This window comes from Anabrus simplex, chromosome 4, assembly GCF_040414725.1.
Source record: "Anabrus simplex isolate iqAnaSimp1 chromosome 4, ASM4041472v1, whole genome shotgun sequence".
Taxonomy (NCBI): domain Eukaryota; kingdom Metazoa; phylum Arthropoda; class Insecta; order Orthoptera; family Tettigoniidae; genus Anabrus; species Anabrus simplex.
This window is the reverse complement of record NC_090268.1, coordinates 291,450,784-291,468,591: the sequence shown is the minus strand read 5'-3', so window position 1 is coordinate 291,468,591 and position 17,808 is coordinate 291,450,784. Positions and strand designations below refer to the sequence as shown.

Sequence of the window (17,808 nt, the reverse complement as noted above, 5' to 3'; positions counted from 1 at the left end):
CCTTTCCATTCTTTCCCAGAAAAAGATTGCCCAGTTGTATTTCCTCTTAAAATAATAATCACCACCACACTGGAAAAGAACAAGAGTTGACCAAGGGAGGTCGAATAGGAAATATGAAGGCAAGAAGCCTGACACAGGTATGTGGGGACAATGCCAGACTCAGCTGTGGACACGTGGTCGCCACCCCATATATTTTATCGCACCCCATTCACAGGGGGAAGTGTTGTAGGGACTGGCAATTGAATACAAGGGAGAGTTTACATCGAGATCAGTGGTTTACATGGACAGACAATGCTGGCGAGAGCTCATTCAGGACCACCCTACCCAGCATCCTGGGAGAGTGACATACTGGTGATGACTTTGTTTTAAACACAAGGGTTTTTTTAGTAATTGTTGTTTGAATGACACATTATTTTGGAAATAATTTAGTGAGTATTATCTATCATAATATAAAGAGATCTCTAAATTTTATCTGTAAATTCTTCAACAATGAATTTGCAAGTGTGAATTTATCTTGAGAGAATCTGGAGCTTCAGTTGTATTTATTTAGCAATAACTACAAAATGGAATAAGTGATTTTTTTTTTTTTTTTTTTTTTTTGCTATTTGCTTTACGTCGCACCGACACAGATAGGTCTTATGGCGACGACAATAAGTGATTAATAATAAGTGTGTATGTATATAAAGAAGATCAAATACATAGGTATTCATAACACGTACAGAGAACAAAACTTTTGGCATGGAAATATATAGTTTTATTTTTGCATTTAAACTCTTTAAGAACCAGTCTCCCAATATGTCAGCTTCATGCTTCCTGTACTGTCATCACCACTCCCTAGTCCACCCCGTTTCCCTAAATGTACCTCCATATAACTTTTCTAAACAAATGCCCTAACTTATATGTACCATTCCGGTTCAAGTGAAGGCCATCTAAGCATTGATCCCTATCTCCTACCCACCCATTAGGATCCACAAATCACGTACCCATTCCATAGTCTTGTTTAAATCTGCGATTATGCTCCAGTCAGTATTCCTTCTACACAGTATCCCACTGATAACAATCTTTGCTTCCTTAAACTTCTTCCATGCTGCTGTAACCAGATCCCACACATCCCCAACTGTGTTAGTGCCTATTCCTGCTTGCCTTACGTTATTGATACCAATGTGGAAAATTATCACCTCCTTGCCCTCCTTCCTCCCTGTTATTTTCCTCAACATCTGCCATAATCTAATTTCTGGATAACATCCTACCCTGGTTCCCCTTCCTCCACACACACATGCCTGACAATCGAATCCCCCCAAGACCAGAGCCTCAACTCCACCCTCCTCATTTGATCCCCCTCTTTCCTGGTCTCCCTTAACTTACCTGATGCCAGCAGAACCCTCTCCCCCTCACTACCCTCTTCCTATCTTCTACTCGACATTTCCCTTTCCTCGTGCCCCGCCACTACTCTGTAACACTTCCCTGATCTCCATCTTCCCTCTGCTGATCTGCCTGCAGTGACTCATACCAATTCCTCACCACTATCTCTCCTGGGCCCACTCCGTGAGGAAAACCCTTAGTCCTTGTTTTCCTTGACCTTAAAACAACGTCTCCACAACTTCTCCCTTTCCTTCCCCTCCCTCTTGCCTACCTGCCATATCCTGTACATTGATTGAGGAAGACCTCTCTTCATTCCTGTCCTCTGTTACAAGTCTAATTATCTCCCTCAAACTCGCTATCTGTTCCCTCATCTTCATTAGTTCCCACTCACACCCATATTCATTACACCTGCCTTTCTCAGCCATTTACTATGATGGATTTGTTCATGCCAGATTGAAGCCTTCATAATCAGAAAAATTGACCAAGTTTGGTGAATTCTCCCTCAGAGCGTACCTTCCTTGGCTGCTATGCTTGCGGGCTGAGTAGTGATTGCCCAGTCATCAGCATATCCAGACTTTCTAGGAACTGTTTCTGGTATGTCTGTGATGTATGCTTGTATGCAGAAAATCTGGCCCACATCTGTAGATCGCAATGATGTTTTCCTTCTGTAAGGTTTCTGTGTATACCAAACTAAAACCTGTCTCCACCCAGCCCTTATTGCTTCTCTCTATGACTGGCTTGCAGTAAATCCAGAGAAACAAATATGAGCCACTGAATTATGTTACAAGAATTATACAGTTAAAAGTTTCTGCCTTAGTCAATACAGTATACAGTCAACATGGAACAGTTAAAACAGAGATTTTTAAGTTAGAATGATGTTACATTCAGTGTAAAATAAAGTGTGGGTCAATAAAATAGCCTCTGTGAATGATATTTGCTATGATTGGAGAAAATTAGGAGAACTGGACTAGTCTAATGTAATATACAGTAATTAGAGATATAACCTTATAGAGGGAGGAGGTAAGTAACTTCTCAATCAAGTTGCTGGAAGCATACAGGAGGGGGACAGAGGTTGACACTGGAGAAGGCAGGTCTGCTACACATTTCATTACGAACCTAAATTATATTTCCTAAATGGGCAGTCCGTTATTGAGCTTATTTTGTTATTACCCATGACAATTGTGAAAAATCTATCACTTTCCTTATTGTTAACGAGACAAGCTGTAGTGTTGTAGGAATCACATGGATGAGTTTGTAAGTTACATCCCCTCTCTTTACTGCATCATATTGCAGTCATTAGGTCAGTGAAAGCTACAGAAGTTTTTAGGCATTTTTAGAATCCTCCTCTAAATAAGTAGTTGGCGACAACACCTAATCTGTGCAGCTTAGTCCAGATCTTAATCCCACTTGCTGTATAGAAACATGCTTCAACAGCATAGGGAAAATTTTAATTCAAGTATCTCCACAAGTTTGTAGCGTACACTCAATAATGCAATGGTTTAAACACTCTGCCAATACCAAAAGCAGGGAAGAATCGGAAGTCTGTGAACTACAGTACGTAGTTAAGATAATAGACCAATAGAATATTGAATATTGAAGAAGAGAGACCTCTTCTCTAATTATACTTTGTTTTTTGATTTCATCAGTCCATCATTGACTGACTGGTTGATCCTAAGGGTGATATTCAGGTAGTGTTTCTTTAAAAGGAAAATGGTTGCTGTATTGTTTTTAATCAGTTACTATGTGAACCCACAACAGTTGTGAAGAAGCAGCACAGCATTATGGACCCCACACTGACCTTAAGACCTTTGGTGTGAACTGGAACAACATGCAGAACACCATAAATCTCGTGAAATTTTTAATGAATTGAAATATCTGGTGACGGATTTCAAAGTTAGAAAATCAAATATCTGCCACCAATATTGGGACACAAAAACTGATCCTGAAAACACTGGGGAGATGGAAGTGTTACTGTGAAACCCTGTTCAAGGGAGATCCAACATGGAACTCTGGTAACCACAAGAGCCTACTGGAAGACAAGGAACCTTCAATCTTGAGGTTGGAAGTTGAAAAGGCAATTAGGCACCTACAGTGGAACAAACTTTCAGGTGTGGAAGAATTTATCTGTGATTTCATTTGTGTGGAAGAATTTATCTGTGATTTCATTTAAGTTCAAATTAGGATTTGCGTATTGGTCCATACTGATGTAAAAATCTTCCATTATATTGAGCAATGGGCCTGTGGAGTTCATATTTAAAATTTCCATGTCATTCTCGATATTAGTGAATTTATGCTTGTGTTCCTCAACATGTTGCCCTATGGATGAAAAGTGATTATATTTAGTGGCGTTGATGTGTCCTTTGTATCGAATAGAAAAACATCCTCAATACGGTTCTATTATGAGATTAATTACATGTAGAAAAACATCTGTCGGTGCACCCAATGTAGCTGGCTTCACAATCGCTGCATTTTTGCGGTATACTCCTGAGTGGGTGTATTTTGTATTCTCATTGACCGATTTAGTGTTGTGTAAAATAGAAGCATTATTACGTGTGGTTTTGTAAGGTATTCTTAAGTTGTGTTTTTTGAAAATACAGTATTGGTTATGGGGTGGATGTTGTTGAATGTAAAAAGTGTGTAGTCTTTCTTAGTTTCGCTGTTTCTGCTTAATTTGGATTTCGGTTGATGTTTTATTTTGGAATGATTTTGTTTATCATGTTTCTATTGTATCCGTTATGGTCTGCTATTTTGTGAATTATGTTCAGTTCTTTTTTCAATTCTTCCTGAGAGAGAGGTATGTTGAAAGCTCTGTAAATCATGCTGCAGTATGCTGCTTTTTTGTGTGCGTTCGGGTGAGTGGAATCAGTTTTTATTTTGTTGGAGTTTTGTGTAGGTTTCCTATAGATTTTGTACATTAAGTGCTCTTCTGTTTTAGTGACAGGTAAGTCAAGATAGTTCAAAGTGTGATCTTTCTCAGTTTCCATAGTAAATTTTATATGTGGATCTATTTTGTTCAAGTATGCTGTTTTCGTTTGTGGACCTGCATTCTAACAATTGTCTACAAATCTGCACCACAATGATATATTGTTCATTTTGCTAATTTCTGAGTGTTCTAAGTGGTCTATGTAGATCTCGGCTAGTATTCCTGAAGCTGGTGAACCCGTGGGAAGGTCTTGTTCTAGGGGTGTCTTTTCCAGATAATAAATTATACTTGTATCACTTTTGGTTGATAGTTACGCTGGAACATAAATACGTCCCTTATCTTGGTCATTTTGGACAATTTCCTTTTTACCCTTTCTGAACCTCTATGCCAAAGGGAGCTGAACTTGGACTTTAAAATATCCACAATGCCACTGTAAATCTTATCGACCATGCAAACTGTGGTTTCAACACTATTTTTTATTATTTTTATATCTCACTCCCCCACACTCCCTACTGCAAAGGGGGCTGAACTTGGACTTATAAAAGATCTGGAGTCACTATTCATCTCAGCGACCCCCAAAACTATGGATTCAACACTATTTTCGATTATTTTGATATCTCACTCCCCTCTCGCAACCCACCCCAAAGGGGGTTGTACTTGGACTTGAAAAATTCCAGAGTGTAACCATTCATCTCAGCGACTCCAAAAAGTATGGATTTGACACTTGGGGTGTCTTACCACCATGCGGTTTGTCTCCTGATACTAAGTCATAAGTGTACCAAATTTGTTTGAAATTGCTCCACTGGTTTAGGAGGAGATGTAATAAATGCACATATACATACAATGACATTTGTATAGATAGATAGATGATATAGACTTGCCTTTGCTCGTTGGGAACCCCCAGTTGTTCTTCGTTAGGAGTGGTTGGTAACTCTTGTCATTCCACTGTTGATATTCTACATTTTTCACAGTTTCTTAAATATTTTTTCACATCTACAGTCTTCAGACAGGGCAGAACTATCAAAGTTTTTTGCTATAACATGAAAGTATGTTTCAGTCATGGCATGCTGGATTGCTATTTTCAAATAACAGTCATGATCACAAGGTACTTTATAAAACAAGGTGGCATGTTCCCATCATCCTATATACAGCATTTATTACCATTCTACCATGATACAGCATACGCTGCTGTCGCGTAGCAACAATCTGTTCATCAAGTCAACCCAATCCTGGTGTTGCTTTGCAGTTACATGAAATTACTCATCATAAAGAAAACTACCCATCGGAGTTTGTTCAAACCACTTTATAAACCCTCCCAAGAGTAATAAGAACAAATTGTGAAATTTTCAGCAAAATCGGTCCAGTAGATTTTGAGTTTATTAATCTCAAATATACCAACACCCACATTTATATACAGTAGAAGTCCACTATAGCGAGTATGGCATATAACAAGAACTCCGATATAGCGACGATTTTTTCGGGCCCTTCAAAATTCCTATATTAAACTGTGTATCGTCCTTCAGTTACAGCGAGAGCCCTATCACTGACGCATCCGTAATTACGAGCGATTAAGTGCGCGCGATTTTTCCCGTTACCGATATTTATGCATCCCAGCGTTGATATTGCATGCGATTGATTACCTTCGGCATCGTTTTCTCGCTATGTGCACTGCGAGTTCTCTCGTCGACATTCATAGGCGATGTCGGAGTCGATTAGTAATACCCATCAACTGCTGTTCTTAAAGAAAATTCGAAATGAAAGAGAAACATATTTTCGTAATAAATGTGTAAATAAACGACTGTTAACTCGTTAACCCGCGACTGGTCGCTAGCCAAAATGTAACGCGAGTGGTCGCGCGTGAGATTTTCTCTCACGTTAAAATAAATGTGACATTTTTCACAGTTTTGTGGGGCGTAAGGCTGAAATTTACCACTGAAATCAAACGCAAGTTCTACCTTATATATTTTAGATAAAAATGAAATAAAGAAAATGATATGGCCTACGGCTTTTAGTGCCAGGAGTGTCCGAGGACAAGTTCGGCTCGCCAGGTGCAGGGTTTTTTATTTGACTCTCGTAGGCGACCTGCACATTGTGATGAGGATGAAATGATGATGAAAACGACACATACACTCAGCCCCCGTGCTAGTGAAATTAACCAATTATGGTTAAAATTCCCGACCCTGCAGGGAATCGAACCCGGGACCCCTGTGACCAAAGGCCAGCACGCTAAGCATTTACCCATGGAGCCGGACATAAATATGAAATGATTAGCTCTTTGTTAAAGACACAAATTGCTACTTAAAATAACATATGCAATGTACATAAAAATAACTTCCGTCCTGGAGTTGTAAAAAAATAAAATCTCACACATGCATTATATCTGGTAACATTTACGTAAAAAGCAAGGTTTCTGAACACAATAACATTTTCAAAAACAAGAAGTGCTCATAATACAAATATTAACGCGTACAACAGGAGTAAGTTTTCCGCTCCACTTCAACATAACACCAACGCCATTGGTCGCGCGATGAGAGAAACTCTCACACAGCGCGCACGGATATATAGGAACCTTTGTTCTGACTAGGGGAGGGGGTGCTTACCCTTCAAATGTGAATCGCTCTACTCACGACAGTTATAAACTCAGCTAGAAGAGGGAACAGTCACCTCCCTTTCATCACTGTGAAGTAATATCACAATAAAAAATAATGTGAGAGAAAATCTCATATAGCGACCACTCGCGGGTTAAAATTAAGGCGGACTAAACGACCGCTCTTAATTTTGAGGCTAGATACTGCAATTAAGTAAGAATGAAATACACCTCGAGATATGGCAGAGTGCTTAATTTTGATTTCGGAGGTTAGTTTATATTTTCTCGCGTGTGGTTAAATTTCGGAAAGGCTAATATGAAAATGTATAGCGAGAAGGTTATCATTTCTCTACTGGCGCTTGAAGTGTGTTTTCATCATACGTATAGTATGGTTAAGTTAGGATAATTTACGCTGTTTGGATAAGAAAACTGTAACGTTTGCAACAAAATGCGATCGACCTTCTTCGGTACCGTACGGTAGAGGCAGCAAACTATTAGTAATCGCCATCGATATTTTCCGATATTATGAGCTCTACTATCGATAGTTTACAAAAAGTGGAACGAATCATATCATTATGCCCGAAAATAGAACATTTATTGAACAGAATCCAAAAAAAAAAAAAAAAATCAGTAGAAAAAACAACTATTTCATGTTATGTAATTTCTGAAATTCAAATCAGAATCACTCATAAATCTCTTCAGTGGCACGTCCGAGACATTCTCGGGCTGCACGCGCTTGCCCATAACGTGACCTCTCGTTCGGCTGCAGTCAACGAGCTAGAATAACATAGAGGGGCTGTATACCTGACATCAGCGCTCCCTGCTTGAAGCAAGTTGATAAGGGGCAGCCATGTTAACGGTTGTCAAAACAAAGCGAATTGGCGCGAGAGCATATGTTGAGGTGACAGGGAGATCGTGCATGCCAATTTAACTCCCTAAGTTTTAAGAAGTGAAAACATAGATTCTCGCTTTCAAGAATGCCAGCCGTAAGCTCAACGTATGGTTGTACTAATCGGAGTAATAAAACCAAGGATATATCGTACTTTAAGTAAATATTACTGAATTATAGCCGAGATTCCTTTTTGTAATTTCTGTTTGTAATTAAATCCATTTTATTGTTTACTTAGCGAAAGTACGGATAGCCACGGTAATTATTTGTCGAATTTTGTTTCAGATTTCGTTTAAAGAACAAGGAATTAACCGAACAATGCGTTGTGAGGGCGAAAAGAGATAAATGGTATCCCACTCAATTCAGTTGCTTATGCTCTGTACATTTCCAGCCCTATTTAATTTTCATTCACATTTACAAATAAAGGAAACGGAACGCCCACCACCAAGAAAACGTAACCAAAAAAAAAACCACTTCGTTCAAACGTACACCAAGTATGATAAATACAGCATTTTACTGCTATTTTTGAAATGTATACAGCCTTTATTGTAGATGTCTGTTGCGTTGGTTTTTAAAACTATGCCACACTTCACAATGGACAACTTTCAAGCTTACCTTTCAGCTAGTAATCCCAGTATGATATGGTAATGGGAGAAACATGATATCCCCCCTACATTATAATAAATAATTACACTAAACGATTATTGTGGTAAAGTATTCATGGGCCGCCTCTGTGGTGCACTGGTTAGCGTGAGCAGCTGCCACCCCTGGAAGCCCGGGTTCGATTCCCAGCTCCGCCACGAAATTTGAAAAGGGGCACGAGGGCTGTAACGGGATTCTATCAGCCTGGGGAGGTCAACTGAGTAGAAGTGGGTTCGACTCCCACCTCAGCCATTCTCGAAGGGATTTTCCGTGGTTTCTCACGTCTCCTCCAGGCAAATGCCGGGATGGTACCTAACTTAAGGCCATGGCCGCTTCCTTCTCCCCCCCCCCCACAAGGCCCCTGTTCAGCATAGCAGGTGCAGCCCTCCCTCACAGTTGTATCCCCCGACCCATTGTCTCACGCTCGAGAACACTGTCCTTGAGGTGGTAGAGGTAGGATCCGTCACTGAGTCCGTGGGAAAAACCAACCCGGGAGGGTAAACAGATTAAAAAAGGAACACAGTACTCATGAGGATGCAATAATTTTAAAAATATGAACAGAATGAGGTTGTAACCTATTGTAGGTCCCTATGATTTTAAGGTTTCCTGTCATAAATATTTATGTCCATCGTTTTTATTCTAATTTACGCTTAATCACAACAGCCAAGCAGGGTAACGCTCTTGTTCCGATTTCGAGGCCTATTCGTATGTCACTGTGCGATGATTTCGAACTACCCTACAATCAACTGGTCGTGATGTTGGCCTCGTGCCGCAATATGATGAAGTGGCGGTATTAGCTTTCAGGCTTTCGGCAACGGTCTTTAATTCTCCCCCAGCGATTCTAAAATGCGCATTTTCTACACTTTTCGTCATTTAAAGGCCATGCCCCCTTGCTTGTGTGACAACAGGAAACATGGCGGACGTTCGTTCTATTAGGTTCACCCAGGCAGCGCTTCCGCCTCTCTATGTTATTCTAGCTCGTTGGCTGCAGTGTTCATTTGCCCGACATTTTCTCAGGTATTGTAATATCTTTGGAAAAATGTTTAACAGCATTCTCAACATATGGCAGGAGAGTTTTCAGTTGCTTTCATGAAGTTTTTGACCTAAAATGTGCCTTATCTTCTCTCGCCTACATACAGTCTCTGACAACATATAAATCTCATTTTTTGTTAGGTTGAATTGAAAATCCCACCTTCCAAAATGCTAAATAGTCTTTCTGCCGGCACTGAAGTCGCAGGTACGGAGAGATACTTAAACGGCAAATAGCCGTACAATTTCTGTTACCGCGAAAAATAAGCCAATGTAAAAAAAAAAAAAAAAAAATGTATGACGATAGTGGTCGCTATCGATAATTTTCCGCCTCTACCGTATTGTATAGTTTTCTCACTTTGTGCGTTTGCGAGCTCTCTCGTCGACATTTAAAGGCGATGTTGGAGTTGATTAGTAATACCCGTCGACTTGGGCTGTTGTTCTCTAAAGAAAATTCGAAACGAAAGAGGATAACATGTTTCGTAATAAATGCATAAATAACGCGGCCGATAGCAGTTGTTAACTCGTTATAAATACTGAATTAAACGATATCTTAATTTTAATGTTACCGGTATATACGGAAATTAAGTAAGAATGTGATACACATCAAGATATGGCAGAGTACATCACTGATTTCAGAGGATATTTCACATCTTCTCGCGTCTTGTTAAATTTCTGAAAGGCTATTTAAATGTACATTTTTCGCGAGGAGGTTATCATTTTTCTACATGCGTTTGAAATATGTTTTCATGATACATATACGGTTAGGTGACGCCGTTTGAAGAAGAGAACTGAAGTGTTTGACACAGAAACCTCTGGATTGATACCGTATTTCTCCGTATCCAAGACTTTTTTTTTCTTAGAATCTCATGCGAAAACTCAAGGGTTGCCTTGCATTCGCGGCTTAACAGTAAGTTAATGGATACCACTGGCAACTACCGCGGTAACCACTTTTCACACGCACACAAAACTCGTTGACAATAAACGACCGCCTCTTTACTATAGCCTACATCGCTAGCCGCGACAACCCGTTGTACAGTGCCTGCGTGTAACGTCACTAGATCTCGGGAAATAGTGAAGAGAGTATGGCGTTATATTAGCCCCTAAAGAAACGTTTCTCAAATCTGCAGAATTACATCAAAACATGCGAGCCTTCGAATTCTTAGAAAGGCCATGGCTACTCAGTGGCAGAGTTATAACGCGTTTATTGTACTTGACGCTTAGTAAAATTAAGTCTTATAGACAGCTGGAATATTTTCGTGATGGGTAGTCGTATTGTAAAGATACATGGAAAAGGTCTTGCCGGCAAATTTCCAACGGGTTCTGGTCGATGTTATGATGCCAATTTTAAGTTAATGGTTATTAAATACTCGGAAATGTAGAATAATTGTGCAGCCGCAAGAAAATACGGCATAGGCCTAACTAAAGCCAATATTTGGCGTTAGCGTGAAGACAAAGTGCTAAAAAATGCGTACTGTACAAAAAATGCATTCAGTGGTCCGCAACAAGGACGCTTTAAAGAAGTCGAAGATGAAATAGTGAGGTATATGCACGAAAAACGCAAGGGCGGAATGGCTTTCAACGTCCGCGATTAGGCCTATACATCGCTAGCCGATGAATTTGGCCGAACCCGGCAAGCGAGACATGCGTGTAGCGGTAGCCGGTTTTATATCTGACGCCGAGTAAAAGTAACAGTTTTATAGACAGCAAGAATAATTTCCTGATGGATCGTCGTAATGTAGAGACGCATGGAATAGGTAAAGCCGACAAATTTTCAACGGGTTTTCTTCGGTATTATGATGCCAATTTTAAGTTAATGGTCCTTAAACTAGAGGAAATAAAGATTAATTGTGCAGCCGCAAAAAAAAAAAAAAAAAAAAAAAAAAAAAACCGGCATGACGAAAGTCAATGTTCGGCGTCTAAAAATGCGAAGTCCTACTGTACAACAAAGGCATTCATATGATTTTACAAAGTACTCTTTGAGGCTGATTTAAATTTTTTGAAGGAAAAAGTGGGGTTCATCTTGGATTCGGAGAAATACGGTACTATATTTTTTTCAGAATGTCATTAAACATACACTTTCACGTAGTATCAAATTTCGAAAAATAACAGACAAGTAAGCCGTAGTGTGGATATCATGTGCAGAAACGCAAGTTTTGAACAACATGATTGCCGTTTCAAACCGATTTTATATGCATGGGGGGGGGGTTTCCGACTTTTATACAAAATCGGATATAACGACAGTCCGCTATAGCGAGTAAATTTTTCGACGTTGTGAATTCTCGCTATAGCGGACTTCTACTGTATATGGATATTAACCTGAAATGTTGTAATTAGGTGAATGAATACATGTACTCACCTAAAATGTTTTTGTGTGATAGATTTCAAAGTAATAACTGACATGTAGTGGAATTTTGCACTTCTTGCACTGCCAGGTTGTCTCACTTCTTTTCTTCTGCTTTCAGCACACGAAACATCACTTAGAGAGATTGTCCCTTTCAGTACTAGGGATATGCATGGGAAAATGAGCCCAGTTTCTAGCTTGTAGCCTGAGAGGGGTTGCACTAGGTGAAGGTTCCCTGACCTTGTAATGAGGCAGTTGCATGGTCACAAGTAACTGTGTGGCTACGGCCACACGGAAGTCTGTATAGTAGGGTTTTCTTTGCTCTGACTGTGAGAAAGTACAGTACACTACAAAGGAACTGAAAAGACAAATGTCTAGAATATAGACAAGTATTTTTCTGAATCCTTTGTCTGTTCGCCTCATGATGGGTAAAAGGGCAATAGGCTGGTCTTGTAAATCTACTCCCTTCATCCCATCTTGGTACTCAAGGGCCAGTTTTGGTTTTTTGCTTCTTCCTGTGGCACTTGTTCATGCTTTCTCCTGAGTTTTCCCAGTGATGAAATATTTACTGTTGTATGTTTTGAAGAAAGGAAATGAACATCTTTGTTATCCTTCCATTTGAAGCACAAAATGTTGTTGGACGACCACGTTTGGTATTCAACTCTTTGTAGTACTTTAGATGAAATATCAGGTTTCATGTTTTTTCTGTTGGGCCTGACAATTCCTACAATATTTGTTTGTTTTTCATTAACCCTTTAAAAAAGGTCTGGAGACATGTACCAGTTGTCAAAGTACAGAGTGTGACCTTTGTTGAACAAATGTTCATACATGCTCATAACAACATTAGTGCTTGTAGGTAAGGAAGGGTCAATCCTATCATTTCTTGTATACATAAGAAAGGTGTTGCAGTAGCCTGTATGCCTCGCAAACTTTATATATCTTTATGCCAAATCTGGCTCTTTTACTGCGATTTCAATACACGTTCAGCAGCCTACCATGAAATTTCATAAGGGATTCATGTAAAGCAATGTTTTCTGACAGTTCAAACAATATAAATGGTCCGTTATTGGACATTATAAATTTTCCAGCTAACTCATTCCTGGTTGCCAGCGTTTCGGCCCTGTGTGCTAGGCTGGGCTCATCAGTTGGTACCTAGCACACCTACCAAGATGCTGGCTAGTGCATACCGTGGAGGCCACTGCGTAGGCTAATTGTAGCCACCAGCAGTGCCAATGCACTATGAGAGACAAACAACGAAGAAAATGTGCCCGAGAAGTGCAAAGTTATAGGCCTAATTTTCCTCAGTTCTCCCTAGCACTATCTGGAATGTCATCATTGAAGTGTAGGAAACATAAAATGAGGAGAAATCTTTCCCTGCTCATTGTTTCCGAAACATTTCAATACACCTTCAATACAACTAGATACAAGGTTTCCAAACCTGGGACATCAGGATACACAAACCAAAGTATGCCTTTACTTCATCCTCCGTTGTGTTAAACCATTTCTCATCATCTTTTCTCATCTGTAAGTTGTTCTTGAGCATAATTAGTTGTCTCTGTAGCAATTACGGAAAATAACGGGTCCATGTAGTATAAGAAGACGGAGAGCTCTGATGGAGCTGTGGCCGCATATTTCTGAAGTAAAAACTCAGAAACACCGCTGTTTGCAGTAAAGGGGTAAATGACAGGATTATTATCTCCACTTATCCACACCCTGTCATCCTGTTTCGCACATTTTGGTTTAGGAGGCCTAGCGCGAAGGTTTTGCTCATCATCACTCTCTGAGTTGTCTTCTTCCTGATACTTTTCTGCATATGCAGGTCGTTCAATTCTGTGAGTCACTAGTGATATATACATTTCCTGACACATTTACATAATATACACTCAACACTTCCTCACACAAATCGTCGTCTTCTGATTCCTGAAGATCTTCACTTACACTATAGTCGGAATCACTATCTAAAACACTGTTAAACCCCTGTGGGTGGGGGAAGCAGACGAAGAATACACCCATGGTATCCCCTGCCTGTCGTAAGGGTCGACCAAGGGATGATCAAATTAGAACCATGAAACTACTCGTGATTAGTACCAACACGTGGTGAACACCATGGGTCGCTTTTCCTTGCACGTAGTACCACTATGTTAGGTACCAAATAGGTTTGTGAGTAGTAGCAAACGAGAGCGCAACGGCTTTTACAGTACCTGTGATTAGTAGCACAATATGAGCGACACCATAGGATGACGGAACCCATGGTTCTGGCTTGCCTATGATTAGTACCCACTATATGAGGAACATCATGGGATAGTACAAGTCCCTGTCGTTAGTACACTTAGGTGATGAACACCATAGGTTTGCGTTGCCTGTCAATGGTACCGCAATGTGCGAAACACAGTAAGTCTGTAATACATGTGCGAATTTCATTACCTGTGAGTCGTACCATAATGTGTGGGATACCGCAAGTCTACGCTACTCTTGATCAGTACCGCAACATGACAAATACCATTGTTCTACTCTTCTAGTGATAAATACCATTATGAGGGGCTGATGACCTGGATTTTGGACCCGTTTCGACAACAAGCATAATCGATTCAGCATCGTGCTACAGAAGCAGTCCCTTGGTCTGTAATACTGTTGTTTTGTGTGAGCTTCTGTGCATGTGAGGCACTGTGGGTCGGATCCACTGATCGTTTTAAATTCATATCCATCCATCCATTCATTCTTCGTCCTCACGCTTTGAATTCTGGTCGGTGGAGGATTTTGGACTTTTCATTTGTCATCTAATTTCGTACCATTAGGGGCCGATGACCTCGATGTTAGGCCCCTTTAAACAACAAACATCATCAATATCAAAACACTGTTAATTAACTTCACTAATTCTTCATGTTCAGAAACGCGCACGCTGCTAGTTGCCATATGGACTACTGTCTTGAAAGGAATTTGAAATATTTCGCAGTCACCCTATGCATGTGGTATGAAGGTCAAACAAGGAGGAACTTTGACATACCCTCACCTCAACCTTCTAGTATATGAAAATCTTAACTCAAGAGCCATATGTTACAAACTGGGTGGACTATGGAAAGATATCTGAGCATTGGCAATGCGTGGGCCCGGCTCATCATCTGAGTTGTAGGCCATGTGCTCGCAAGCGGGTGTGCCTCCTCATCCGAGTTCATTGGGTTAAAACATTCCGAGCATGCTTGGTGAATATTCTGTGAATCAGGTTGCTACCCTTACACATGGTCGCAGTGAGGATCTCTCCTCTAACGGATTAGGGACCACCGGTGGATTGTATAGTCCTAGCCACCCCAGCACAAGGTGGCCATGACTCAGAATATATCTGAGATGCCCACTCCCATTCCATAGCAACTGGTATCCCGACTCTCAGGACCACTTACTAGGCCACTCAGCTGTTTCCCATGGTTCACGAACTGGGATGTGACTACAGTAACCCACACCACGAACCACAGAGTACAGATACTTTTTAACATTTTTTTATATATATATATAGTTTCTTTTTTTGCTGCGGCTCTTAATGACCTCAAAAGAACAATAAATGATGATGATGATGATGATACATTACCGGTATTTTATATACACTCACTGTTGCACCTGCAAAATTCGTTATGTGAAATATTTTAGCTTAGAACTTTGGCCAGTAAGATTCTGTCATCTAAGGTTCAATATTGTGAGACAATATTAAGGAATTCTCACTCGGCATAATATATGTGCTGCAGGTCAGTATTTCTCCAAAAATATTATCACATAGTGGTTTTCGCAGGTGCTATTCTTTCATCCCATTATCTAGATAAAATTGTACATAATTTCTTTGTTAAAGAGTTTATTAAAATTTCATAACATTTCTTGTAGGTTTGTATCAATGCCCCTTTTAGTGCCCCTTACCTTCTAAAATGGTATGTATACATATATATATATTTTTTCAAAGTATGCATCATCAAATGTATATTTACAACTGACATCTCATGTCTCATAGTTATACCAAGAGTTTATGAATGAAGCTTGTAACCTATATATCAAAAACACAATTATATGTGAATCTTGAGAATTATAGCTGAAGATTATTCAATGTCATTTTCTTGATGTAATCTCCTTCTAGCTGAAATTCTGCCATTCTTCTGTGTCTGCGATACTTCTGTCAAGAGAAAGAAATATTAATTAATACATAAAATTTGGACAACACAGTACCTTAAGCTATATTTACAAGATAGAATTAAAGGTCCCCCTTAACTTGACCACAGAGGGATCAGAAGAATGTATTTCCTATAGTCATTGTGTCAAATCCCAGAAGAGAAATTTGGCTTCAGAAGAGGTATAAGCACGACGCAGGCAATAAGATAGTAATCTAATAGACGACATAGATAACTCTCTCAGACTGCCAAATGGAAAGTTACATGCTGTGTTTGACTTCACAAAGGTATTTGACACATCGAAGATGAACATCATCTTCTGGAAACTTGATACTTTAGTTGAGGAAAATAAGGTTCTCTGTAATCTAGCTCATATCATGTTGAAAAGTAATATGGTCATAATCTGACAACCTAGCAACATCTAATGGGATTACTCAGACTAATAGCATGCTGCAGGAGCATCCTCTCAGCCCTCTGTTATTCAATGTCACCACATACGAAGTCTCACATGAAATAAATTTCATTTTGGATTTGAATTGACAGTTATGTTATATAAGTTGAAAAACTAGTATATTGATTCCACCTAGTCAATACCTGTAAGTTTACTTACAATTCAAAGTTTTAAAAACATATTAGAACAATAAAACAATCAGGACATGTTTCAGCTGCATTAGGCGATCTTCAACTGTCTAAAAATAACTTGAAATTAATATACTAAAAGTTACAAAACGTAAGTAAAATTTACATGCATATGATATACTTATAAATTAAAATAAGTGCATGTTGAAACATCATCAGATGAAAGAGTTGCTTGATGTAGAACAATTAAGTCAGAATGAGTCTGACACTGAACGGTTCTATGTAATAAATTATGATAATGTAATTAGAAGATTCTTCTATTCCTTAAAATTTTTTCACGTAAAAATTTTGACAGTTGATTAATTAAAATTGTTGTTCCACTTCATATAAAAATTTCTAGATTGTAACAAGTTTACAAACATAGATTAAATTAGTTTTAATGCCAGCCTTTCAGCCAGACCATTGAGTGCAAATGAACTGCCGTCGGGTCATGTTGTGCGATATGAAATTTTCAACAGTTTGCGTCATATCATATCAAGTTCAGAACCCCTCGGGCCCACCTTAGTCACCTCTTACGACAGGCAGGGGACACCGTGGGTGTTATTCTGCCACCCAAACCCATGGGGGATAAGAATTAAATGTGTTTTCCTAAAAACTAACAGTTCTACTCTCTTTCTCCCTCTAGCCATTTATTATGTAAGGCACTATGACATAAGTAAGTTTTATGAATGCAATGAACATGAAAAATAATAGTATACATTTTCATGTGTTCCATGTTTGCTTCTCTTCAACAATCACTAATGAGACTTTAAATTATAATGTAGTCACTGTTACCACTTGGAGAAGTACTACCAAACTTTTGTGAGAATTGATAATAAATACACTCAGCTGAAATTAAAGTATCAACACAGATGAAGAAAATACTTTGCCTTGAGGGCCAGTCCTTAATGAGTTAAGAAAATAATTTAGCTCACTTCGAGCATTGGTACTAGAATTAGGAAGATGTTTTTGAAGACTTTCATCTGGAGTGTGGCACTGTATGGAAGTGGTGAGAAGAGAACGATTTGACGAAATTTGACCAGAAGAAGAGAGAGAATGACAGGGCACAATTTGAGGTAGTGGTGATTATTGTTTTAAGAGGAAGTACAACTAGGCAACCATCCTCTATATCAGACGTCATCACATACTTGCTCTAGGGAGCCGGTGTTACTTGCTCCGCTCATGACAGCTGTCAGTCACGTGACATGGGAGCAGCGGACAGGCGGGTTGCATACCGTGGCGGTACTGTACTTGAAGCTCGGAAATGTT

The 17,808-nt window shown here is 39.5% G+C and overlaps 2 protein-coding genes across 11 annotated transcripts in view; one reads left to right on the top strand and one right to left on the bottom strand.

Moving 5' to 3' along the window:
• Coq7 (ubiquinone biosynthesis protein COQ7, mitochondrial) overlaps window positions 1-17,808 on the top strand; it is a 112,386-nt gene that overhangs the window by 25,027 nt on the left and 69,551 nt on the right. The window lies entirely within an intron of this gene.
• The window catches only part of LOC136871898 (protein shifted), a 198,448-nt gene continuing 196,246 nt past the window's right edge, over window positions 15,607-17,808 (bottom strand). For all 6 annotated transcript variants that reach the window (XM_067145593.2, XM_067145594.2, XM_067145595.2 and 3 more), the window contains one exon: window positions 15,607-15,926. In XM_067145593.2, the coding sequence (XP_067001694.1) occupies window positions 15,853-15,926 (74 nt within the window). In that variant the 3' untranslated portion in view covers window positions 15,607-15,852. The remainder of the gene's footprint in view (window positions 15,927-17,808) is intronic.